The 26933-nt window shown below is 46.8% G+C and overlaps 2 protein-coding genes and 1 long non-coding RNA gene across 8 annotated transcripts in view; 1 reads left to right on the top strand and 2 right to left on the bottom strand.

Annotated features, from left to right (window-relative positions):
• The window catches only part of LOC130356656 (uncharacterized), a 43853-nt gene extending 39191 nt beyond the window's left edge, over positions 1-4662 (bottom strand). Inside the window, exon 1 of the long non-coding RNA XR_008888959.1 lies at positions 4598-4662. This is a non-coding gene — a long non-coding RNA (uncharacterized LOC130356656). The remainder of the gene's footprint in view (positions 1-4597) is intronic.
• The window catches only part of SGSM2 (small G protein signaling modulator 2), a 469837-nt gene that overhangs the window by 46224 nt on the left and 396680 nt on the right, over positions 1-26933 (top strand). The gene's annotated exons all lie outside the window — the stretch shown is intronic.
• Positions 9455-26933, bottom strand: part of LOC130358122 (apelin receptor-like) — a 31240-nt gene continuing 13761 nt past the window's right edge. Inside the window, exons 2-3 of the mRNA XM_056560951.1 lie at positions 17992-18777; positions 9455-9612 (exon numbers count right to left, since the gene is read on the bottom strand). Coding sequence (XP_056416926.1) covers positions 9455-9612; positions 17992-18777 — 944 coding nt within the window. The remainder of the gene's footprint in view (positions 9613-17991; positions 18778-26933) is intronic.

Here is a 26933-nt window from a genome sequence, read left to right as displayed (position 1 = left end):
TAGTTACATAGCCACAGGATAGGGATGACAAGCTTATTGGTGGGGCAGAGATGACTGGAACTAGGGGTGCACTGAAATGAAATTTTGGGGATGTGCTTGGCTCAAAACCAGGAAAAAGACTTGCTCCTTCCACTTTAAATAAAAATATTTTTGTATAATTGTTGTTACGCCTAGCGCTCCGGGTCCCCGCTCCTCCCCGGAGCGCTCACGGCGTCCTTCTCCCTGCAGCTCCCCGGTCAGCGCTGACCGGGAGCGCTGCTCTGCCATGGCCGTTGGGGATGCGATTCGCACAGCGGGACGCGCCCGCTTGCGAGTCGCATCCCAGGTCACTTACCCGTTCCCGTCTCCTGCGGTCATGTGCTGGCGCGCGCGGCTCCGCTCTCTAGGGCGCGCGCGCGCCAGCTCCCTGAGACTTAAAGGGCCAGTGCACCAATGATTGGTGCCTGGCCCAATTAGCTTAATTGGTTCCCACCTGTTCCCTGCTTATATCTAGTCTCCTCCCTTGCACTCCCTTGCCGGATCTTGTTGCCTTAGTGCCAGTGAAAGCGTTCTTTGTGTGTTTATACCCTGTGTACCAGAACTATTGCTATCTCCCCTGACTACGAACCTTGCCGCCTGCCCCCGACCTTCTGCTACGTCCGACTTTGCTTCTGCCTACTCCCTTGTACCTCGCCTATCTTCAGCAGCCAGAGAGGTGCCGTTGCTAGTGGATACGACCTGGTCACTACCGCCGCAGCAAGACCATCCCGCTTTGCGGCGGGCTCTGGTGAAAACCAGTAGTGTCTTAGAACCGGTCCACTAGCACGGTCCTCGCCATCCCTCTCTGGCACAGAGGATCCACCTCCTGCCAGCCGGCATCGTGACAGTAGATCCGGCCATGGATCCCGCTGAAGTTCCTCTGCCTGTTGTCGCCGACCTCCCCACACTGGTCGCCCAGCAAGCCCGACAGATTGCCCAACAAGATCACCAGCTGTCGTACTTGACCACCATGACTCAGCAACTCCAGTCGCAGCTACAGCAGATTCAGTCTCAGCTACAGCAGCAGCAACCATCTCCTCCGCCAGCTCCTGCACCTCTTCCGCAGCGAGTGGCCACTCCTAGCCTCCGCCTGTCTTTGCCGGACAAATTTAATGGGGACTCTAAGTTTTGCCGTGGCTTCCTTTCCCAATGTTCCCTGCATCTGGAGATGATGTCGGATCAGTTTCCTACTGAAAGGTCTAAGGTGGCTTTCGTAGTCAGCCTTCTGTCTGGAAAAGCCCTGTCATGGGCCACACCGCTCTGGGACCGCGATGACCCTGTCACTGCCTCTGTACACTCCTTCTTCTCGGAAATTCGAAGTGTCTTTGAGGAACCTGCCCGAGCCTCTTCTGCTGAGACTGCCCTGCTGAACCTGGTCCAGGGTAATTCCTCCGTTGGCGAGTACGCCATACAATTCCGTACTCTTGCTTCTGAACTATCCTGGAATAATGAGGCTCTCTGCGCGACCTTTAAAAAAGGCCTATCCAGCAACATTAAGGATGTTCTGGCCGCACGAGAGACTCCTGCTAACCTGCATGAACTCATTCATCTAGCCACTCGCATTGACATGCGTTTTTCTGAGAGGCATCAAGAGCTCCGCCAGGAAAAGGACTTAGATCTCTGGACACCTCTCCCACAGTCTCCACTGCAATCTGCGCCTAGGCCTCCCGCCGAGGAGGCCATGCAAGTGGATCGGTCTCGCCTGACCCTGGAAGAGAGGAATCGCCGTAAGGAAGAGAATCTTTGTTTGTACTGTGCCAGTACTGAACATTTTCTGGTGGATTGCCCAATCCGTCCTCCACGTCTGGGAAACGCACGCTCGCACTCAGCTCTCGTGGGTGTGGCGTCTCTTGATGCCAAGTCGGCTTCTCCACGTCTCACGGTACCTGTTCGGATTTCCACTTCAGCCAGCTCTCCCCTCTCAGCCGTGGCCTGCCTGGACTCTGGAGCTTCTGGGAATTTTATTCGGGACTCCTTTGTGAATAAATTCCGGATTCCGGTGACCCGTCTTGTCAAGCCACTCCACATTTCCGCGGTCAACGGAGCCAGGGTGGACTGTACCATACGTTTCCGCACGGAGCCCCTTCTTATGAGCATCGGATCTCACCACGAGAGGATTGAACTTTTGGTCCTCCCCAATTGCACCTCGGAAATTCTCCTTGGACTTCCCTGGCTTCAACTTCATTCCCCAACCCTGGATTGGTCCACTGGGGAGATCAAGAGTTGGGGGTCCTCTTGTTCCAAGAACTGTCTAAAACCGGTTCCCAGTAACCCTTGCCGTAACTCTGTGGTTCCTCCTGTATCTGGTCCCCCTAAGGTCATTAAGGACTCTGCCTGCCACAGGAAATGCCCCTCCCCCCCTCCCAGTTCCATCAGGCAAGCTTCTGTGTCCCCTCATGGCCCTCGTCCTGGTGTCACACTGCCCCGTGCCAGGTCCCGCCCTCTGCCCTCTCTCCCCATTCCTACTCCTGCGGTTCTGCCTGCCGTTGAGGAATCCCTCCATCCTTTCCCGGTGTCCTCATCCCAGGGGAGGCAGTTACCCGATAAAGAGAAGGGGAGACCTAAGGGGGGGGGTACTGTTACGCCTAGCGCTCCGGGTCCCCGCTCCTCCCCGGAGCGCTCACGGCGTCCTTCTCCCTGCAGCTCCCCGGTCAGCGCTGACCGGGAGCGCTGCTCTGCCATGGCCGTTGGGGATGCGATTCGCACAGCGGGACGCGCCCGCTTGCGAGTCGCATCCCAGGTCACTTACCCGTTCCCGTCTCCTGCGGTCATGTGCTGGCGCGCGCGGCTCCGCTCTCTAGGGCGCGCGCGCGCCAGCTCCCTGAGACTTAAAGGGCCAGTGCACCAATGATTGGTGCCTGGCCCAATTAGCTTAATTGGTTCCCACCTGTTCCCTGCTTATATCTAGTCTCCTCCCTTGCACTCCCTTGCCGGATCTTGTTGCCTTAGTGCCAGTGAAAGCGTTCTTTGTGTGTTTATACCCTGTGTACCAGAACTATTGCTATCTCCCCTGACTACGAACCTTGCCGCCTGCCCCCGACCTTCTGCTACGTCCGACTTTGCTTCTGCCTACTCCCTTGTACCTCGCCTATCTTCAGCAGCCAGAGAGGTGCCGTTGCTAGTGGATACGACCTGGTCACTACCGCCGCAGCAAGACCATCCCGCTTTGCGGCGGGCTCTGGTGAAAACCAGTAGTGTCTTAGAACCGGTCCACTAGCACGGTCCTCGCCATCCCTCTCTGGCACAGAGGATCCACCTCCTGCCAGCCGGCATCGTGACAATTGTATTATAATAGACAGCCAATTTTCTGTTGATAAGTTTCAGCGGCCAAAATTTCGGTGCATCCCTAGCCGGGACCCCCACTAATCAAGAGGGGAAAACTTTGAGAGTTAGTTTTAACCTTTTAAGAGAAACATAAGTGCTTCAACAGCCTTGAAGAATACAGTAAAGATTTCTCTTTCTAAAGGATGTCCCCATATTGATAGTGACGTGAATACATTTTCTAGAGTAATTTAGACTGCACTGTTTTCTATGGTGACATGCACTATAATAGTCTGTTTCTCACTCAACCAAAATTCTGGTTCCTTCCACTACATTAAGATCCTTAATATCCCTATTCACATAACATGCCTAGTTCTGGACTTGCTTAAAGGAGTTCTCTAAGCTAAAACTTTTGACCCCCGCTGTGCCCGGGCTGTAAAACTATACATAATAAACTTTCACTTACCTGCCTACAATCCCCCATTGTTCCGATATCGCCGTCCCTTTCTCCGGTCCTGATCTCTTCCACTTCCTGCGGGTCGGTGACTTCACTCTGCGCTCAGCCTATCAGCGGCCGCAGCAATGTCCCGTCGCGGCTGCTGATAGGCTGAACGCAGAGTGAAGTCACCGACCCGCAGGAAGAGGAAGCTGACAGGGACCGGAGCACGGGCGGCGATATCGGAACTTCGGGGGATCATAGGCAGGTAAGTGAAAGTTTATTATGTATAGTTTTACAGCCTGGGCACAGCGGGGGATAAAAGATTTCAGTTGGAGAACTCCTTTAAATCCCTTATAAGCAGTTAGCTGTATGATCCCAGTGTATTCCTACATTTGGAAAGAATATGTTGATCCACTTGTGAGGGATGCTCAAAGGAAGCTTAAGAGATAGGATTATGAAGACTAATGGAAGGTTTGGAGTGCAAGTTAATGTGACGGCTCTGGATGTCTGCCAGACGCATAAAAAGAGGCTTAGAATATCATACAATGTAAAATATCTCAGCACAACTCATAATACTGGGATGCTAGTAGGGAACCTCTGATTCTTGACAATATATGACAATTGATTCATGTTCATTAGATGCACAGGTTATGAATGATATACAGCAATCCAATTTGGGTTATGGTTGAGTAGTAAATAATCAGTGATTTCCTATGGAAACTATAAATCACCCTTTTTATGCAAGATTAGGTCCCCAACCTTTTGTACCTTGTGAGCCATATTCTGCTTTGACTAATGGACAAGAGCCGTGTTCAAGAAATTCTGAATGTGGAGAATTAAGAAATCATGAAATTGCTAACATTTGCTGTAAAATTTTACCCTAAAATGATGCCATCCTAAACTGGAACAGTTTGGCTGTTAGTATTCTATGCAGTCATGTCAACTGTATGGTCATGCGAGCAACACAGCAGTGGGTCGTGAGCCATAGGGAACTACTGCTAGATTAATTGAGGACTACTAGATTATATTATATATTATATTAGAAAAAATATATTTTCCACAGGCCTGTTATTTGTTCCCGATAATTTTGGATTTTCCTAGTTTAATGACGGAAAATATAGATTTTATGAAGACAGGAGGCGAGTATCAAGTGCATTATCCTTCTTTATTTGAGCCCAATAGCAGAAAGAAATGCAATGTAAATGTAATAACAAAGAAAAAATGAGGGTGCAGGTCACCTTAGCAACCATATACAGCCCTTTGAACTCCGACCAATCCTGTCCCGACTGGCTCCATATTAACTGAATCCGACTCCACCTCCTCCTCTTTCTTTATGCAGTCATACCACCGGAACCAACTGCACTCTAGGAGAAGGCCATCCGTCAATGAACCGCCAACACAAATCCAACGGCGGATTCCACTGAAAACGAAACTTCAGAACTTGATCCAACTCTAGAAACGAACTGGAACCATGAATCCATAGCCGATCTCCAACCACTAGGGAGATCTGTAACTCGAACCACAGACCAACTCAGGCCTCTACAATCGACCAGGTGTCATCTTCAGTAACCTAGAAAGAAAAAGAACAACCATAACAGGGTGGGAACCAGGGAGGGTTGATACTCTCCTCCTGTCTTTATAAAATCTATATTTTCAGTCATTAAACTAGGAAAATCCTAAATTTTACGGCAGACAGGAGGCTCATATCAAGTGCATGTTCAAATTATACAACATCAACACAGTACCTAAAATTACAACACTGTCATGGAGATATGATTCTCTGGTCTAAAGTAAAATGTGCGAAACGTACTTTCTGAAGACCAATCCGCTGCCTTTATAATGTCGGACAGGGAGCCACCCGCCTGAGCCACCTTGGTAGCCAAGAATGAGCTTTAAATATTGAAACATCGATTCTGGCCAATGTCATCGTTTGCCTAACCCAATGTGACAACGTTGGAGAAGACACTGGAATATGCGGAGAACAAAAAGATATAAGAAGTTGGGAGAAACTCCCAGAACGTAGCCGCGCCGTCCAGAGCTCGTAAGCTCTCAGACAGCGAACTACACACAATATAGGATGCGTCGAAAAACTCGGATAAAGCACAGTGTATAAATCCGTTTTCGTCCGTCGATATACGGAGAAGATAACACCCTGAGGAGTAAACTTTCTCCGTGATACGTCTAAGGCCCTAACATCCAACACGCGTTTGATGGATATCAAACATAATAGCATAGTTAACTTGAAAGACAGGAGTCTAAGAGGTAAATCATCATTGTCCTCCCATGAAGAGAACATACGAAAAACTAAAGACACATCCCAGGTGGACTGATACATAAGAGCAGGAGGACGGTGAAACCTAATGCCTCCGAGAAGCCGACAGACCAATGGATGTCGCCGACAAAACGGACACAGGGGCCTGAATGGGATCCATCTGCCTTTGTGAGCACCAATGAACCCATAATCTCCAGGCAGATCGGTAAGCCGATCTGGTACCTGGGGCCCATGCATCTCGCATGAGGTCCCTAGCTGATTGTGAAATGTTATCACCGTATTCCGGCATCCTGAAATCAGCCAAGCTACCAATCGTAATTGACCGGATAAGACCAGCGGATGTAACTCTTCCATCGGATTCTTTAGGAGCGATGGGAAGAAGGGGCAAATTCGAGGATAATCTATGGTCATCCCCAGGATCTGGGGAAACCAAGATTGAGTGGGCCACCAGGGGGTGACCAACACCAAAGTGGATGCTTGAGACCCTGTTTGCCACAAGACCTTTGGAATCATGGCAAAAGTTGGAAACGTATACAGCGTTCTTAGAGGCCACTGTTGTAGGAACGCATCCACGGCCAACGCCTCCGGATCCGGCTTCAAACTGAAGAAATGAGGTAGCTTCCGATTGAGTCGGGACGCGAACAGGTCCAGGTTCATAGGACCCCAAAGGTCCCAAATCATCTGGAAGACTGATGGATGCAAGGTACAATCGCTGCTGTCTGTCAGATGTCTGGAATTCCAATCCGCCACGGCATTGGAGATTCCCGGAAGGTATTCCGCTACAAGAACAATGTTCTTCTGAAGACAGAAGAGCCAGAATTCCTTCGCGATGTCCGCCAACATTTTGGATCTCGTGCCCCCAAAACGGTTGACGTACCGTACGGTTGAGATGTTGTCCATGCGAAGCAGGATACAACAATCCAACCTCTGGGAAGCAAAACTCTTGACCGCAAAGGAGCCCGCCAGGAGTTCCAGGCAGTTGATGTGCAACTGCGACTCCTCTGGAGACCATTTTCCTCCCGTGGAGGACGAGCCGCGTTGGGCTCCCCAACCAGGCAGGCTGGCGTCCGACTCCACAATCAGATCCGGTTTGGAGTTGATTATTGTCCTGCCATTCCAATCCTGGACATGCCGGAGCCACCACATCAGTTTGTTGCGGGCTTCCCGGGACAGAGGAACCTTGTCTACATATGTCAGACCCTCGGATAGTCCCTAGGTTTTTAGACGTTGAAGCACCCTGTAATGCAGAGGCGCCGGTAGAATTGCCTGAATGGAGGCCGACAATAGGCCCACAATGCGGGCCACCACCCGCAAGGGAACCATATCCTTCCTGAGCAGGGACCTTATTTCGTTGCAAAGCAGTGTAAGCTTCTTGTCTAGAAGGCTCAATGTCGCCATAGGGGTGTTCACCATGGAACCCAAAAACTCTATTTCTTGCATGGGAATGAACATGGAATTTTTGTCGTTGATTAAGAATCCCAGATCTGTGAGAAGGGATCTTGTCCATTCCACGTGGAGCCGGACCTGATGAGGCGATTGAGCCATTATCAAAATATCGTCGAGAAATGTGATAAGTCTCACACCCCGACTCCTGTGAAGAGCCATCACCGGCCTTAAGAGTTTGGTGAAGCACCATGGTGCGGATGACAGTCCGAATGGGAGACATGTGGATTCCCACTTTTTGTTGTCCCACAGGAATTGTAGATACTGCTGGGAAGAAGGGTGAATCGGTACTGTGAGGTACGCGTCCTTCAAATCGATCTTCGCCAGCCAGTCCTTGTGAAGTAGTAAATCTCTGAGTAAATGTATGCCTTCCATTTTGAAGTGGCGATACAATACATACTCGTTCAGATCTTTTACATTTATGACAGGCCTGTGGCCTCCGTCTTTCTTCTTCACCAAAAAGAGGTTGCTGAGAAACCCTGGCTTGTCCAAAGGCACCTAGACTATGGCGTGTTTCTCCTGGAGATCTTCGATCTCCTTGCAAATCAGCGCCCTGTCCTCGTCTGGAAAGCGAATATTTATCGGACACCGGGATGGTACCGGAGTGGACATAAAGTCTATCACGTATCCTGCGATCGCCTGCAAAACCCGAGGGTCTGCAGAAATCAGGGACCAATTGTGGATAAAATATTTCAGTCTGCCCCCCACTGGGGCCATACAAACCCCCGTGGTGGTCCAACCCACCTGTGCCTCTGCCTCGTGAGAGACCTCTGGAACTGCCACGCGCCCTCCAGGGCCATTCTCGGGTTGGATAGAATGGACTGGGGACCACAGGTGTAGTGATCGCCTGCGGCTGAGGTCTGTCCTGCACATACTGAACAGCGTGTCTAACGTAGGCTCGAAAATATGCCCTTCTGCCAGAAGGTCGACCCTTACCCCTTCCAGCTCTGCCGAAAACCTTAGAAGTTTTCTTCACAGAGGTTTGTGCCTTATCCAGGCTGGAGAATAACCCTACGAACTTGTTGATGTTCTTAATTAGGGAATCTCCAAAAAGGATGCCCTCAGCAGATGGGCCTGGCTCTTCAGAGGCCAAGTGCGTCAATTGGGGATCAAGGCACATTAATATAGAGCGCGGGAGCTCAGTGGACATTGCAGAGTTTGCGTTGCCCAATAGACATGTGGCCCTTAGGGCCCAACCCCTGAGCACTTCGGGGTCCACAGACCCACCAGCTGCCACGGCCTGCTCAGCCAAGTTGAGGATTTTGGTAAGAGGCCCCAAAATATCCCATTATTTGTCCTGAACAGACATGAAGGACTTATCCAGGCCTTTCTTCGGGTTTTTACCCGATTTGAGCAAATACTTGATAAGTATCGGGTCCAACTCAGGCGTGACTGTGACCCTGTTAGCCACTGAAGGGCGAGGACATTCCGACCTTAATTTGCTGCGATTGCCCCTATCTAGAGGTTTCCGCAGCCAAGCTTCCACATACTTAGCCACCTGCGGCAGCGGAGCCCATTCTCCCGACCTCGGATGTTTTATGGTATCCGGGTCAAAAAACAGAACCCCTAGGGAGTCCAGAATGGCATGCGGGTCCACCGCAGAAGCAGACCCCGAAGGATCACACTCTCCATCGTCACCTACCTCCCCTTCTTCGCTGTCGATAGAAGAGGGTATTGAAATATCGAACTCCGATTCAGAGTCCCCTTCCGATTCGTCAATGTTTAGTTGGCTTCGCGGCAGCATTGCCTTCCTCCCGGGTGGAGGGTCTAACACCCGATTTTGGGTTGGTGCCCGATTGGGAAGGACCGCCTTGGATATTTTGGCTATCTCCCACCATCTGACGCAGCGTGGGAGAGGCCATACTATCTGAGCAGTGGTGGCGTTTTCTCTCAGATTTCCCAGATTTCTGATGTTCAGAGACCGGCATAGGGAAGGTCGCAACTGGTGGCAGACCTGTACGGGCAATTATAGCCTCATGGTGTGACTAGGACACCGCAAGCGAAATTGATTTGGAAATAGTTTAATTCATGGCCGCCATGGTGGACGTGAGCGCAGACTGTACAGACCTGTTCACTATCTGATGTATCTGATCAGCAGACATAGAATCAGGGTCATGGGCATTAGTGGGGCCATCCCTCAGGGTCATTTCCAATTTGTTATCAGTCATAGTGGTAGACACTGTGATACAGTATGAGTATAGGAAACAAGCACAGGGCTGTGAAGGGAAGAGAGAAGGGGTAGCCCAATAAATATATGTTAACTTCAATAAATTATAAAATATAGTGTAATAAACAGCTATAGAAACCACAGGATCCCTGTTGTGCAGCACATGTGAATATATACACAACAGGGACCTCGGCAGTAAGGGCAGAAACAGTCCCACCGCCAAAGCTGGAAGCAGCAGTAAGCTGTCCCGAGGCAAGAGGCAACCTGCTGAACGATGCCGAACACAGCTATCCACAGGAAAGCTGTGTGATGGCGATCCGGCAAGTTCGCAGCACTGTCCGCGCTAGTAGATGCGCAGTGAAGGCTGCCGACAAGTGCCCCACAGCGCGCAGGCCCCTCCGTCACCAAGGGCGCCGACGTCTCTGGATAGCAGCGTCACTGCGCAATCTCGTGATACCCTGAGTGATCATGTGACACGCAAGCTCAGCGTGTACGAGAAGCACGCAGGGAGCAAGAGGTGGGCGGAGACGGTCGGCGGAGAAGAAGCGCCGACGTTACACTAATGGCGGAGAGGCGCCAGAAGAACAGGTAGGAAGAGAGTACCCACCAGACCCCAGTAGAGGGCCGGAAAGGGGAGGAATAGGCAGAAAACCTAGGCAGAAAGCCAGAATATTACAGGGGCACAAGAAAGGAATAAGGGAAAATAGAGAAAAAATATAGAGAAATAGACTTAAAGAGAAAAGGGGGTCCGGTGTATGAAATATCTACACCGGAGGGGATACAGAGTAATATAGGGGATATAGAGCGGTGGAAGGAGGAAATACCGAACCTTCCAGCCGCAAAATACCCCAAAATAGGAGCAAGTACTACTGTTACTGAGCAGAAAGAAAGAGGAGGAGGTGGAGTAGGATTCAGTTAATATGGAGCCAGTCGGGACAGGATTGGTCGGAGTTCAAAGGAGTGTATATGGTTGCTAAGGTGACCTGCACCCTCATTTTTTCTTTGTTATTACATTTACATTGCATTTCTTTCTGCTATTGGGCTCAAATAAAGAAGGATAATGCACGTGATATGAGCCTCCTGCCATAAAATTGGCCTGTGTAAAGGGCCAGCAATTATTACAAGAAAACACTTGTTTGTTAGATGATCGCATTTTTTGTTTGACTATTAAAATTATTTTTTTAAATCAATTGGTGCCAGAAAGGTAAATAGGTTTGTAAATTACAATAATATGCAGAGATAGAAAATAACGCTGCACTCACCCACTGGAACGTTAAAAGTCCTTCTTTATTATGCAGATATGAGACACTCGGTGAAAGGCATCCATGTGCAGGGAGCGAGAGACGCCGCTCTCGGTGCAGGGGGCGTACCACTCAGATTTGTAAATTACTTCAATTTAAAAATCTTAATCCTTCCAGTACTTGTCAGCTTCTATATGCTCCAGAGGAAGTTTTTTTCTTTTTGAATTTCTTTTCTGTCTGACCACAGTGCTCTCTGCTGACACATCTGTCGATGTCAGGAACTGTCCAGGGATAACAAACAAGGAAGGACTTCAGAGTATAAAGCTGTCTCAGCTTCTGAAGAAGCTGCGCATGCGCAGCGAAACACGTTGCATCTTGGTCATTAAAGTACGTCATTACCATGTCCAGTGCTGTGCTGAGCCGGCTGTATCCACTGAAGTGCTTCCTTGTTTGTTATCCCTGTCACCTTAGCCGGAGGGCAGCAGACGACCACCCATTGCTACGTGCCTTTACCATTTTTGCGTATGAGCTAACACAACCCCCCTAGGGTGATTGGTTATTCATGATTTTTTCACACCTGGTTTTATTGGTTTTACCCTATGGAGCGCATGATTTCCTACTCTCAGGAACAGTACAGGAGCAAATCTCCATAGCAAACCTCTCCTGCTCTGGACAGTTTCTGACATGGACAGAAATGTCAGCAGAGAGCACTGTGGTCAGACTGAAAAAAAAAAAGAGCTTCCTGTGCTGTGGAGCATACAGCAGCTGATAAGTACTGGAAGGATTAAGATTTTTAAATAGTTATTGTCTGTTTAACTTTCTGGTACTAGTTGATTTTACCCTAATTATGTTTTAATATGGAGTGAATACGATTAGCCGCTATACCACATATATACTCACCTAGTAAGCTTGTGAGACACGCCTCCTGATGAAGCAACTAAGAGAAAACATGTTTGGGGTAGAGGTGAGATGTGTTCTAGATAGGGTGCATGGTCATGTTCCAATCATTGTATCTGCATGCTGTTCTGTTGCATTGTGATATTCTATCTCTTATGATGTTGTAAATGTATTTGTACAGTTGGTGTTGACACTTACCATGATACATTACCAGTCACCTGCATCATGTCTAATACATGATCACATCCACATCGCAACTATCCTGTGTATTCTGTGTACCCACCTCCTTTCTGCTTTTTTAGACGATTTTATGTATGTTTTTGTACATCACTAAAGATTTCCCATTATTTTTGTATATATTTGTTTCACTATGGTCTTTGTTTTTTGGTATTTCAAACATTTGACAACCTAAATGCTTTTATTGGTATACCTGTGAAGAATGTAGCAAAAGTTTGGATTAATGAATTATCCCATGCTTATTATTGAGAAAATACAAGATTTTACTAAGCTGTTTTTATGTAAAAAAATTTTTATCAGATCTTTTTTTGTGACTTCTTATGCATAAATAAACAGTGGAAAATGCTTGGAGTGCCAATTTCCGTCCACAAGTATATTTGGTCTTACCAGCCTTCAATGAGCACCCGTTCAGTGGTGTGCGCGGTTACATTTTTCGAATTAAAAGCATAGCCATTGATTGCTGATCTGGCATTTAACCTCACCCCATGCCAGAACTGGGAGACCATATGGGTCAACAAATTGCTTTTTTCCCCAAGTCTCCCTTCACAACAGACCAAGACTGTACTTCTTTTTTTATTACAGTATAAGAAGTGTATTTTATAGGCAGTATATATGGCATCTGCAAACCTATATGAAAGTGGAGAAAGTGGCTGCCAGACACCTATAGTAGTGGCTTATCTTCCCTGAGTAAAAAGGGTTTGGACTAGGTGACATCAAACTGTCTGATCCTTCTTCGGCTGGGTTCACACTACGATTTGAACTACGGCTCCCGTATATGGCTGGGCTTAATCGCGGCGCCCGCACTCAGTCGTATTCGGGAACCGTAGTTAATGTATGTCTATGAGCCGACCGGAGTGAACCCTAAGCCTCCGGTCGGCTGCTTTTTCGGCCGTATGCGGTTTCCCGACCGCAGGCATAAACTTGGTCGACCACGTTTTTGGCTGCGGTCGGGAAACCGCATACGGTCGAAAAAGCAGCCGGCCGGAGGCTGCGGTTCACTCCGGTCGGCTCATAGACATACATTAACTACGGTTCCCGAATACGGCTGAGTGCGGGCGCCGCGATTAAGCCCCGCCCACCCTTCCTCCCAGCCGTATACGGGAACCGTAATTACAAACCGTAGTGTGAACCCAGCCTTCCCCATACTATTGCCATTGTGGTAGTGTCAGAAGCCCCTCATACACATTAAAAGTTCAACTGATTCCCCCAAAATGGACTCTTATTAAATAAGAGAGTGACAGAAGACGTCCTGCAGCTCAGGAGGAGGAAGGAGGAAGAGAGAGGTGCAGCATACACTAGGGTAGTGCTTCGCAACCAATGTGCCTCCAGCCGTTACAAAACTACAACTTCCAGCATGCCCGGACAGCCAATGGCTGTCCGGGCATGCTGGAAGTTGTAGTTTTGCAACGGCTTGAGGCACGCTGGTTGGGAAACACTGCACTAGGGAAAGGGAAGAGTCATCTGAGCATGCTCATCCACTTAACAGTTGTATTGCTGGTGGACGTAACCTCGAACAAGCAAACTGTGACAGATATGGGTGCATTCACACCACGTTTTTGCAATACAGTTCCCGTATACGTTTTCTATGTGAAAACCTGTATGGAACCGTATGCCAAAAGTTGCGTCAGGTTGTGTCCGTTTTGCATCCTGTAAGGTTTTGTCAGTTTTTTTTCCCGTACCCAAAACCGTAGCCTACCACGGTCCGGGTGAAAAACTGTATTAAACCGTATACTTTTTTTTTTTTAACATGGGAGTCAATGGGAACCGTACAGAACTTCACCATACGGTTTTTGACTTTGCACAGTTTTTTTTTCTTAAAATATCAATCAAACAAGTGAAACTTTATTCATAATGGAGTGAAAAGTTAAAAACTTATACTTTTTTTCTTCAAAAACGGATGCAAACGGACATAATTTTTTAAACCGTATACGGTTTTCAACTGTATACGGGTAAAAATTTGTACGCACGTTTTGATACAGTCTAGTGCGGTTTTGAGGAATCAGTTTTTCATCAAAAACTGTGTTCAGTCATTCAGTTTACATTGAAATCTTCAGCAAAAAATACTGTGCATCAAATCTGCGCAGAATACTGTACGTGTAAATAGACCCTTAACCCCTTAAGGACTCCGTTTTTGCACTTTCGTTTTTTCCTCCTTACCTTTTAAAAATCATAACCCTTTCAATTTTCCACCTAAAAATCCATATGATGGCTTATTTTTTGCGTCGCCAATTCTACTTTGCAATGACATTAGTCATTTTACCCAAAAATGCACGGCGAAACGGAAAAAAAAATCATTGTGCGACAAAATCGAAAAAAATACGCCATTTTGTAACCTTTGGGGGCTTCCGTTTCTACGCAGTGCATATTTCGGTAAAAATTACACCTTATCATTATTCTGTAGGTCCATACGGTTAAAATGATACCCTACTTATATAGGTTTGATTTTGTCGCACTTCTGGAAAAAATCATAACTACATGCAGGAAAATTTATACGTTTAAAAATGTCATCTTCTGACCCCTATAACTTTTTTATTTTTCCACGTACAGGGCGGTATGAGGACTCATTTTTTGCGCCGTGATCTGAAGTTTTTATCGGTATGATTTTGTTTTGATCGGACTTTTTGATCACTTTTTATTCATTTTTTAATGGTATAAAAAGTGACCAAAATACGCTTTTTTGGACTTTGGAATTCTTTTGCGCGTACGCCATTGACCGTTCGGTTTAATTAATGATATATTTTTATAGTTCGGACATTTACGCACGCGGCGATACCACATATGTTTATTTTATTTTTTTTTACACTGTTTTATTTTTTTTATGGGAAAAGGGGGGTGATTCAAACTTTTATTAGGGAAGGGGTTAAATGACCTTTATTAACACTTTTTTTATTTTTTTTTTTGCAATGTTATAGGTCCCATAGGGACCTATAACACTGCACACATTGATCTTTTACACAGATCACAGGCGTGTATTAACACACCTGTGATCAGTGTTATTGGCGCTTGACTGCTCCTGCCTGGATCTCAGGCACGGAGCAGTCATTCGCCGATCGGACACCGAGGAGGCAGGTAAGGGCCCTCCCGGTGTCCGGTCAGCTGTTGGGGATGCCGCGGCGGTCCCGAACAGCCCGACTGAGCAGCCGAGTCACTATCACTTTAGAAAGGGTTAATACCGCACATCGCCGCGATCGGCGATGTGTGGTATTAGCCACGGGTCCCGGCCGTTGATGAGCGCCGAGACCGACGCGATATGATGCGGGATCGCGGCGCGATCCCACTTCATATCGCGGGAGCCGGCGCAGGACGTAAACAATAGATAAATAAGTGTTTACTGTATTATATAGATTTTCTGCTTGATAGCCTAAAGGCTTTTACATTGTAAGTGATCTTTTGACCCTTGAGGTTGTGCTTTTGCCTTCTGATAATTTGCCGTAATTCATAATGTTTATAATATAATTCTCAATATAAGGCTTTTTGTGGAAAGATGTTTTTTTTCCTAAAAGTGCTTTTTATTGTTTATACATTAACATTTATCTTAAGAAACCGAAGCAGTACCGGAAAAAAAAAAAACACTTCTGTTCTTTTCACAGTTCTTTGTGCACATCAAAGCAAGTCAATAAAACAAAGACAGGGAAAGAATCAATTTTGCCAAAATCTCAGAAAATGTCATGAAATTTAAGAGAAACAAATACATGGATCTAGAAGCAAATTAGGACCTATGGAGTTAAGGTGAAATACCTCTATATGCACAATAATTAAAGGGTACCTCTCATCAAAAAAACTTTTGATATATTATAGATTAATGTATGCAGAATAACTTTACAATTGCATGTTATTAAAAAATATGCTTCATTCTATTTAATTTTCCACTTTGAAGAAATGACCACTAGGGGTCTCCCTACCAGTCCTGGCAGCAAGCATTTCAGACTCATGCTGGAGTCCTAAACACTACGAGCTGCCAGTCTGCTTTGTTCACAAAGGAGAACACTCAGAGCTGCCAGCCTGCTTTGTTCACAGCCTGTTTGGCTGTGAACAAAGCAGGCTGGCAGCTCTGAGTGTTTAGGACTCCAGCATGAGTCAGAAATGCTTGCTGACAGGACTGATCGGGAAAAATACAATAGAAAGAAGCATATTTTTCATTAACATGCTATTGGAAAGTTATTCAACATTCATTAATCTAAAATATATCAAAAGTTTATTTGATGAGAGGTACCCTTTAATATTAATTAATATCATTTTAGTTATTGGTATTTATTTTTATAACACCATTGGTTCTACTTTAAGGTTAAGCACACAAATAACCTCAAGATTATGCGAAGAAAGATAGGTGTCACGATTCGGCTTCCAGGTAGTGGATCCTCTGTGTCAGCGAGGGATTGGCGTGGACCGTGCTAGTGGACCGGTTCTAAGAGGCTACTGGTATTCACCAGAGCCCGCCGCAAAGCGGGATGGTCTTGCTGCGGCAGTAGCAACCAGGTCGTATCCACTAGCAACGGCTCTACCTCGCTGACTGCTGAGAAGGCGTGGGACAGAAGGACTAGGCAGAGGCAAGGTCAGACGTAGCAGAAGGTCGGGGCAGGCGGCAAGGTTCGTAGTCAGGATGGGTAGCAGAAGTTCAGGTACACAGGCTTTGGACACACTAAACGCTTTCACTGGCACAAGGCAACAAGATCCGGCAAGGGAGTGCATGGGAGGAGGTCAGATAAAGGCAGGGAGCAGGTGGAAGCCAATTAAGCTAATTGGGCCAGGCACCAATCATTGGTGCACTGGCCCTTTAAGTCTCAGAGAGCTGGCGCGCGCGCGCCCTAGAGAGCGGAGCCGCGCGCGCCAGCACATGACAGCAGGGGACCGGGACGGGTAAGTGACCTGGGATGCGATTCGCGAGCGGGCGCGTCCCGCTGTGCGAATCGCATCCCCAACGGCCAAGACAGTGCAGCGCTCCCGGTCAGCGGGACTGACCGGGGCGCTGCAGGGAGAAAGACGCCGTGAGCGCTCCGGGGAGGAGCGGGGACCCGGAGCGCTAGGCGTAACAGTACCCCCCCCCCTTAGGTCTCCCCTTCTCTTTGTCCGGTAACTGCCTCCCCTGGGATGAGGACACCGGGAAAGAATGGAGGGTTTCCTCAACGGCAGGCAGTACAGCAGGAGTGGGAATGGGGAGGGAGGGCAGAGGGCGAGGCCTGGCACGGGGCAGTGTGACACCAGGACGGGGGCCATGGGGAGGCACAGAGGCTTGCCTGACGGGACTGGGAGGGGGGGAGAGGCACTTCCTGTGGCAGGCAGAGTCCCAGTTCCTGATCTCCCCGGTGGTCCAATCAATGGTGGGGGAATGAAGCCGGAGCCAAGGCAGACCGAGGAGGACCTCAGAGGTACAGTTGGGGAGAATGAAGAACTCAATCCTCTCAAGGTGGGGTCCAATAGACATGAGGAGGGGCTCTGTGCGGTAACGCACGGTGCAGTCCAATCTGGCTCCGTTGACCGCGGAAATGTAGAGCGGCTTGACGAGACGGGTCACCGGGATGCTGAATTTATTAACAAACGACTCCAAAATAAAATTTCCAGAGGCACCGGAGTCCAAGCAGGCCACGGCTGAGAGGGAGGAGTTGGCTGAAGAAGAAATCCGCACGGGTACCGTGAGACGTGGAGGAGCAGACTTAGAACCAAGAGACGCCACACCCACGTGAGCTGGGTGCGTGCGTGCGTTTCCCAGGCGTGGAGGACGGATAGGGCAATCCACCAAGAAATGCTCAGTACTGGCACAGTACAGACAGAGATTTTCTTCTCTACGGCGATTCCTCTCTTCCTGGGTCAGGCGAGACCGATCCACTTGCATGGCCTCCTCGGCGGGAGGCCCAGGCGAAGACTGCAAAGGATGCTGTGGGAGAGGTGCCCAGAGATCTAAGTCTTTTTCCTGGCGGAGCTCTTGGTGTCGCTCAGAAAAACGCATGTCAATGCGGGTAGCCAAATGGATGAGTTCTTGGAGGTTTCTTCTCTTGAGTTTCTGCTTGTTCTGTGTCACCTTTTAAGAAATTTCCACATCCCAGCAACCTACGACAGTGACCTCTAAATCTGGGATCCAAGAAGGCATAAAGAACTGGATTCATGCAGCTATTGGCATACCCCAAACAGGTTACATAGGGGTGAAGGTTGTTGAGAAAAACATGCAGAGCACAACTGAGGGGCAAAACTTCTGCATTCATGAGGACATAGATACTCTTCACTAAGTGAAAAGGGGCCCAGCATGCTCCAAATGTGACCACAAGCCCAACCATGATAGCTAATAATCTTCTTTTTCGGCTGGCAACAAGGGGCAAGTGAAAGTGACCTGAGACTCTGCGACCAATGCACGCGTAGCAATAGAGGATAACACAGAATGGAGCTACAAAGGCCAACAGAGTGGATGAAAATCCCAATACAGCTTCCCACAGGTGAGTTTGACTGTTACTGTCCACAGCTGAATAGTCCATGTAGCATAGTGTTCTGTTGTCCCAAAGGTCATCTGTTTGTCCAGTGTTCCTGAATATGAGGGCAGGAAGAGCAAGAAGCCCAGCCATTGCCCAGGTAATGATGGTGGCCAGAGGGCTGGATAGTGGAGAACGTGGATGACCAGGACCAGGTGAGAGAACAATTACTATGTATCTGTCCAAACTTAGTCCAGTAAGGCAGAAAGCACTGGCATACATGTTGAGCAAAACTAGATAACCACTAAGCTTGCAAGCCAATTTGCCAAAGGGCCAGTGATATCCAAGGGAAGCATAGACAGCCCACAATGGAAGAGTCACAACAAATGCCAAATCAGCCACCGCTGTCACGATTCGGCTTCCAGGTAGTGGATCCTCTGTGTCAGCGAGGGATTGGCGTGGACCGTGCTAGTGGACCGGTTCTAAGAGGCTACTGGTATTCACCAGAGCCCGCCGCAAAGCGGGATGGTCTTGCTGCGGCAGTAGCAACCAGGTCGTATCCACTAGCAACGGCTCTACCTCGCTGACTGCTGAGAAGGCGTGGGACAGAAGGACTAGGCAGAGGCAAGGTCAGACGTAGCAGAAGGTCGGGGCAGGCGGCAAGGTTCGTAGTCAGGATGGGTAGCAGAAGTTCAGGTACACAGGCTTTGGACACACTAAACGCTTTCACTGGCACAAGGCAACAAGATCCGGCAAGGGAGTGCATGGGAGGAGGTCAGATAAAGGCAGGGAGCAGGTGGAAGCCAATTAAGCTAATTGGGCCAGGCACCAATCATTGGTGCACTGGCCCTTTAAGTCTCAGAGAGCTGGCGCGCGCGCGCCCTAGAGAGCGGAGCCGCGCGCGCCAGCACATGACAGCAGGGGACCGGGACGGGTAAGTGACCTGGGATGCGATTCGCGAGCGGGCGCGTCCCGCTGTGCGAATCGCATCCCCAACGGCCAAGACAGTGCAGCGCTCCCGGTCAGCGGGACTGACCGGGGCGCTGCAGGGAGAAAGACGCCGTGAGCGCTCCGGGGAGGAGCGGGGACCCGGAGCGCTAGGCGTAACAATAGGTTTGCAAGATTATTATGCTGAGCCTTTGAAAGCAGCAGAATATTGACAAGCAGTCACTGGGTATTAGTTTCTTTGGACAGGGTAATATTGCTGGTAAGGCCAATAGTGTTGTAGTAAATCTTTACGGTCTTTAAGAGTAACATCTGTCTTTTAATCTACAGACACCTTACACTGAGACCATGATGGGCTGTCAGTGGTGTTTGTCATCTTCTAAATTAGGTTTAGGTCTTGACAGGGAAGAAGGCCAGGGAAGAATGGTAAAGATTTACGAAGCAAAGTGGTGTCTAGAAAAGGAAAGAGGCATAAGTGGAGATGTAAAATGTGTTAATGACAAGCACCTTTTAAAGTAAACTAAAGGTGGAGTAAAAGAACAGTGGGCACCAGTAGGATAAATTTGGTGCATCTTCTACCTGTGTGTCTAGGTTTATGCTGTCTACAAATAAAGCATAACTCCGGCAGCAGGATATATGTTTACATTTTCATGGTTCCTCCATAAGCCAGAGACTTGCTAGCGATCAGGAAACGGATTTGGCAATAGTCCCATGCAACTCTATGGGACATCCACCAAATTCTGATTACTGTAGTCTCGGGTTATGTAGGTGCCACGAAAATTACAAAAATAATTACACTTTAAGGGGACGGTCACACGTGATGTATTTTTCTGCGTATTTTCCTCCCATTGAAATCAATGGGTAACAAAATCCGCTGCAGAAAATATGCAGCAAAATATGGCACTTGTGACCCTACCCTATGGCATTATTCATAAATCTCCCCCCAACTTGTTTTTTTCATTAGCACATATGTATGTTTGCCTAATTTTTTGTCATGTTATACTTTACATACATTTTTTTTTAATAGGTTCGCAATGCAGCATTTATTATAGACAGAAAAGTGTCTTGAGACGGTAAAAGAAACTGTCAAACCTCATACACATATTGGGGGAGATTTATCATTGCTTTTAGAGCATTTTTTTGTCTATGTATAGGCGCAGTTCAGGCGCAAGCAGCATATTTAGCGACTTTTATGCGTCTTGTGATATAGACAGTTTCACTCTTTTTGCCTACCCGTAGAACTTTTTCTTTTTGACCATGCAGTGGTCACGTATTTATCATTTGCGACTTTTGTCAAAAGTCGCTATTTTGTGTGCAAAGGTACTTTTTTAGGTGCAAAGCTACACCACCTACCAGTAGGCGTGAGAATAATTTCTACCTTCCACAATTCAACCTTTAACCCCTTATGGACGACAGCGTCCCACTCCCCTTCTATGACACGTGTTCAGGAGCTGAGCGCGGGTCATAGCTGGGTGGTCCTGGTGGCTATCTGCCACCAGGACCCATCTCTAATGCCAGACATCCCCGATCACGGTGATGCCCGGCTTCAACCCCTTAGACACCGCAATCAAATTTGATTGTAGCATCTAAAATGCAAGTAAATATGTCCCATCAGCTCTATGAAAGTAAGTAAAAACACCTAACCTGCCAAATTCAGGACCTGGGAAAGTGTCTACTTCCCTCCCTCACAAGTGTCTAGAAAAAGTGTATGTGGTAGAGCTTTTCCCACCTCAGCAGAGCTGCGCAAAATTCATCATCCTGCTGCACCTTCTTTGAAAATAAGATGCACGCTAGTCAGACCCACCACCCAAATAAATGTGGGAAAATAGCTCTACCGTAGACATTCTTTGATAAATCTGGGCCATAACATCTAGAAGCTGCACAATGGCCCTAGCTTAGTCCTGCTTACGTCATGGAGTTTTTTTTTTTTTTTTTTTTACAATGTATTAGTCTATATTTTTAGTAGAGAAACAAGCTGAGAGAATTAAAGTTTTTTTTTTGTTGGTCAGGGTAGGTCATCAATATCAGATCAGATCAGTGTCGACTCCAAGAACCCCGTCGATCAGCTGATCAGCTGTTTGCCAGAGATGCGGCACCTGCATATACACAGAACAGACCGCTCCATACATCATGTAGTTGTCTATGCCGAGAGCTGCAGTAACCCAACATTGCCCTTACACAACGTATGGATCTGTATTCTGTCTCTGTTATCTGTATATGCAGGCACTGTGGCTAGCAGACAGCTGATCTGCAGGGTACCAGATGTCAGCACTCTACTGATCCAATTTTGGAAACCTATCCTTAGCCTGGAAAATCGCTTTAACTGTAGAATACGCTTCAATATTTGTTTCAATATTACTGCAAATGTTTTATGATGATCATTCATCGTTTCCCTGGTTAACTAAACCTCCCTGATAGAATTACCAGAGTAAAGAATTGTCTAATAAGTGCAACGCCATTGTAAAGTGAATTCTACGGCTACTGCAGGGGAAATTATGTGGTACATATGGACATTAAAAACTTTGCCTACTAGGTAATACATAGACGGCAATGCCTGCCAAAGCATGAGTCACTCTTTGTTGGTGGCTTTCCTCTTTGGTTGATATTGGGAGATTCCAAGCAGGTTACATCCCTCTTTGAAGTTTATTTGTACTTATAAGTAAGAGTGCATAAATATAGTTGTTTTCTGGCTGTTTAAAAACACAGAAATGTACATACTGTATATGTGACTGACTGCTGATCAAGTAATGGAACCACAGCTCAGAAGTAGATATTTTTCAGGTCTGTGCAGTTGAGTTGTTTTTATACTACCAGGGCATAATGTAAAGGTCCATGATTCCTCTCCTCTATCACTGACAGCATCTTTACAGCATGTTGCTCTAGTTTAAAGGGGTATCCTGGCCAAATACATCTTATCCCCTATCCAAAGGATAGCGGACAAGATGTCTGATCGTGGTGGGCCCCCTTGATCAGACATCTTATCCCCTATCCTTTGGATAGGGGATAAGATGTATTTGGCTGGAATACCCCTTTAAGGTGTACAGAAGTGCTGTAATTACTTCAGATCTTCAAAGACAACAACAATCTACCGCTAAGTCACTACTCCACCACTCACTGACACTACACAATCTGCTGCCCAGCATGTGAAACACGCATTCTCCAAAGCCAGGAAGCAACAGGGAAAAAAGGCATATATGGGGGAGATTTATTAAAACCTGTCCAGAGGAGACCAGTTGCTCATAGCAACCAATCAGATTGCTTGTTATATTTTTCAGTTTTGCTTATGTATGACACATTTTTTATACTATTACAGGGGTTGATAAATTTGGCTTACTTAAGCAAAAACCAATAAATCACTTTTGAATACCATTTTTTTTTTAACACATGTAAGTAGAAACCAATAAATGACTTCAGAACCAATTTGCAGCTTTGAAAAAAATTTGTGATATATATATGTGTTTATTAAATTTTTTTCCCATTTTTTTCCCCTAAATGTACTAACTAATTTTTTTTTCTTCTTATTTCAGATCCACGTATCCTGTGGATTGCTTTAGATTCGGAGGAGTAAAGTGACGAGCGTTTTTTTGGTTTAATGTTAATAAAATGGTTAACGAGAGATTTTGGGGGAGTGTTAGACGGAGTCCATTCCTAAGCCAGGCTTAGCGTTAACCACAAAAACAGCTAGCGCTAACCCCTAATTATCACCCCGATACTCACCGCTACAGGGGTGCTGGGAGGAGCCGGTACCAACAGGCCCAGAGCGTCAAAAATGTCGCTCCTGGGCCTAGGCGGTAACAGGCTGGCGTTATTCAAGCTGGTGAGGGCCAGTAACAATGGTCCTTGCCCACCCTGCTAACGTCAGGCTGTTGCTGCTTGGTTGGTATTTGGCTGAGAATAAAAATAGGGGGAACCTTATGCTTTTTTTTGCATAAATAATTAATTATAAAAAAAAAAAAAGAAAAAGGCATAGGGTTCCCCCTGTTTTTATTTTCAGCCAAATACCAACCAAGCAGTAACAGTCTGACGTTACCAGGGTGGGCAAGGACCATTGTTACTGGCCCTCCCCAGCCTAAATAATGACAGCCTGTTACCTCCTTGGCCCAGAAGCGCCAAAAAAAACAACACGTTTTAAAAAAAAAAATTATTCTAAAAAACACTCCCCCACAAGTCCTCGTTAACCATTTTATTAACATTAAACAGATAAAAAAAAAGAACCGCTGGTCATCGACGCAGTCCACCGAATTCGAAGTCGTCCACAGGATACACTGATCAGAAATTAGAAAAAAAAAGGAAAACAAGAAAAATAGGTTAATACATTTATTGTCACCCGCCCGCGCATCTCGCGTGCCACACGACTACAACTCCCAGCATTCCCTTACAGTAAGGACATGCTGGGAATTGTAGTCATGTGGTGCGGGCCAGTGATAAGCTTGTCACTTACCCCCCTCTGCACAACTACAATTCCCAGCATGCCCTTACGGTAAGGACATGCTGCGAGTTGTGCTCAGGGGGCAGGTGACAAGCTTGTCACCTGCCCCCCCTACAACTCCCAGCATGCCCTTACGTAGGGACATGCTGGGAGTTGTAGTTGTGTGGCAGGAGGCAGGTGGCAAGCTGGTCACCCGCCTCACAACTACAAATCCCAGCATGCCCTTGCTGGGAGTTGTAGTCGTGTAAGCCAGGGAAGCACTGCTCCGCTCCTTGGCCGGCAGTGATCAGAAAATCACTGTAATTTCATATTTCCCGCCGAGTCCTGTGACACGGGACCCGGTGGGAAATTTGGCTCAGTGGTAAGGAGCCCGGGCTGACATAACACTGGAGCCGCCTGGAACTCCTGCAGCCAGGCTGGGAGATGTGCAGAAGCCGTCCCTGCCATCTCTCTGAGTGTACCACAGTGCTGAGGGATGGCAGGGACGGCTCCTACACATCGCCCCGCCTGGCTGCAGGAGTCTGCAGAGTTATGTCAGACCGGGCTCCTTACCATGGAGTCCCGGGCACCTGCAGTGAGGCCAGCCCGGGCTCCTTTTAACATATAACGGGGCCGCAAAGTTTTTAGTCCCTACTGTGAGATAAAATTTTCCGCCGGGTCCCGTGATTCACTGCTCGGTCCTGGCCAATTACGGGACCCAGCGGGAAATATGAAACTACAGTAAGGGGTATAGAAACTCTGCAGCCGCCCAGGCTCCATCTAATTCTAACCCCACTACCCTAACATAATGACGGGGACACTGCTTTACATCCCCCTTGTCTCCCGCCCACGCCGCACATCTCTCACCCGCTACCTGCTTCAAGACTACAACTTCCAGCATGCCCTCACTGTAAGGGCATGCTGGGAGTTGTAGGCTGGCAACAGGTAGCAGACAGATGGGAGATGTGCAGCATGTGAGGGTGGGAGACACTGAGTTAGGGTACCGGGGTTAGAATCAGACGGTGCCCGTGCGGCTACAGAGTGATGCCAGCCCGTGCTCCTTTGTACAGTTGTTATATCATATTTCCTGCCAGCGGGAAATATAAAAATCTGCTCTCCAAAGCCATTTTGTAAGCCAGGTCCGGGCTGGCTTACATTTACACTGTTTTGGAGGGCTTGCAACTTTTTTGTGCGACTTTTGCACTTGATAAATCCCTGACCACTGCAAAGTGAAAAATAAAATTTACTTTCGTACGCTCTTTTGTCGCTTTTTGCTTCCAGCCAAAAGTCGCAAAAAAATTTGCTTAGGTGCTAATGCGACTTTTTGTGTGACTTTTGTCAGCAAAAAAAGAGCTCTAAATCCCCCCATGTTGCTCCATGAGGGGGGTGTAGACAGAATTAGGCAGGTGGTTAATATTTTGGCTAATCAGTCTATAGCATTCTTGCAATACCACAAATAATAGCCTGTTTTAAATAGTGTTCTGTAAAATGACTCTCTTTAGATTATCTCAGGATGCAGTTTAAGAAGTGAAATATAAAGCGCATGACTGCAAATAAACACATATTAGACTAAGTTGATTGTTACGTTTGTCAATATAGTTATTTTTATTTGGTTATTAAGCTCTGCAGCATCTGAATTTCATAATCCTCACATAGTCTTGTAGTGCATTATTATGTCTCTTGTTTAATCAAGAAGTGATTATTTAAAAAAAAATAATAATAATAATTGCTAAGATGTTTTTATTCAGTTTTTATGTACTGTAGCCGGAATACTAGCTTTATAAATGAACAACCAGGGAAAACCTGAATAAATGTCTATTAGGTGATCAGCGCTGGAAAAAAATGAGCTTGGCTGGGAAATCAATCTGAATGTCACTAATAGCATACTATGGTGAGAGTAATGAGCAGGTACAATCGGATATCATGGCGCAGTGATGGGATTGGAAAGATGATATGTTAGAAAGCAGTTTAAACAGTAATGATTCTGAGACAAGATAATTCTAGTATATAAATTATCGAACCTGCATTTCTAAAGGCAAGACCTAACTATTGCCAAGCTGCATTTGTCTTATAGACACACCAGGTACAGCCTTTTAAAGGGAACCATATTCCATATTGAAAATGCATCATATTATAGAGCAGGAGGAGCTAAGCAGATGGATATATAGTTTTGTGGGAAAAATCCAGGATTGTCATTTATTCATTTAAATATCTGTGTGCTTATTAGTTAAGTGAGCGGTAGTGACTTAGCGACTGACAGCTGTCTGTGTATAAATTTGCTCATTAAGAGAGCTGTCAATCACTAATAGGACCGCCCACATGACTACTTACCCTTGAATGATTACATAGGATTATGTGAATAAATTATGTTATTGTCAAACTTTTCTCATAAAATCTATATATCTGTTTTCCCAGTGTTAGAATCTATAGGGTTAAAAGGTTCTGACAGCTTCTTTGTTGTGTTTTGTTACTGGGTTACGCCCGGCTGTCTGGACTGGTCAGCTGACCTTGATTGACCTATTCTGGCTCCATATAAGCTGGCAGTCTACTCCCAGTCAGTGCTTGCTATTGAGCTCAGTTTGTACTCTAGCTAGAATTCTTCTGTATTTGTTATATCTGGCTTTTTGAACCTTTGGCTCCTCTCTCTGACTATTCCCTCTGGTATTAGTGACTTGGTACTTTGACTTCTCCTAGCTTAGATCTGGTTAGTTAGACTCTGGACTATTGTGTGAGTGTATAGTCGTATTTTGTTAGTCTGTCTGTTACCCCACTGTCCCCGGACCTAGTCTGTATCATTGTAGTTTATTATTTTGACAATTACGCTCCTTACGTATATGGGAAGGGACTGTCTTGGTGGTTATGGACCTGTCGTTTAGGGCAGGTATGTAAATAGGCAGGCATAGGGGAGCGGGCGAGATTACTCCTTCCCACTCAGCACCTCTTGCTCTATAACATGATGCCTGCAGATTGGACTGCGTTTTTCATATGATAGGTTCCCTTTAAAGGATATGTTTACCTTGGCAACAAATATTTCACTCTGCCATTACATTTTGAATACAAATGAATGCAACTATACAAATAGACTCAACTAAAAATAGCCTACCATATTGTGTATACAGCTTCTACAATGACCTTTGTCTGTCAGTGGTTACAGCCCATAAACATTGTGTGCATGCAATCTGATTTTGCAGTAGTGTGTTATTCATT

This window comes from Hyla sarda, chromosome 2 (assembly GCF_029499605.1).
Source record: "Hyla sarda isolate aHylSar1 chromosome 2, aHylSar1.hap1, whole genome shotgun sequence".
NCBI classification, from domain to species: Eukaryota; Metazoa; Chordata; class Amphibia; order Anura; family Hylidae; genus Hyla; species Hyla sarda.
Note: the sequence above shows the minus strand (reverse complement) of the source record. Positions and strands in the feature narration are given on the sequence as shown.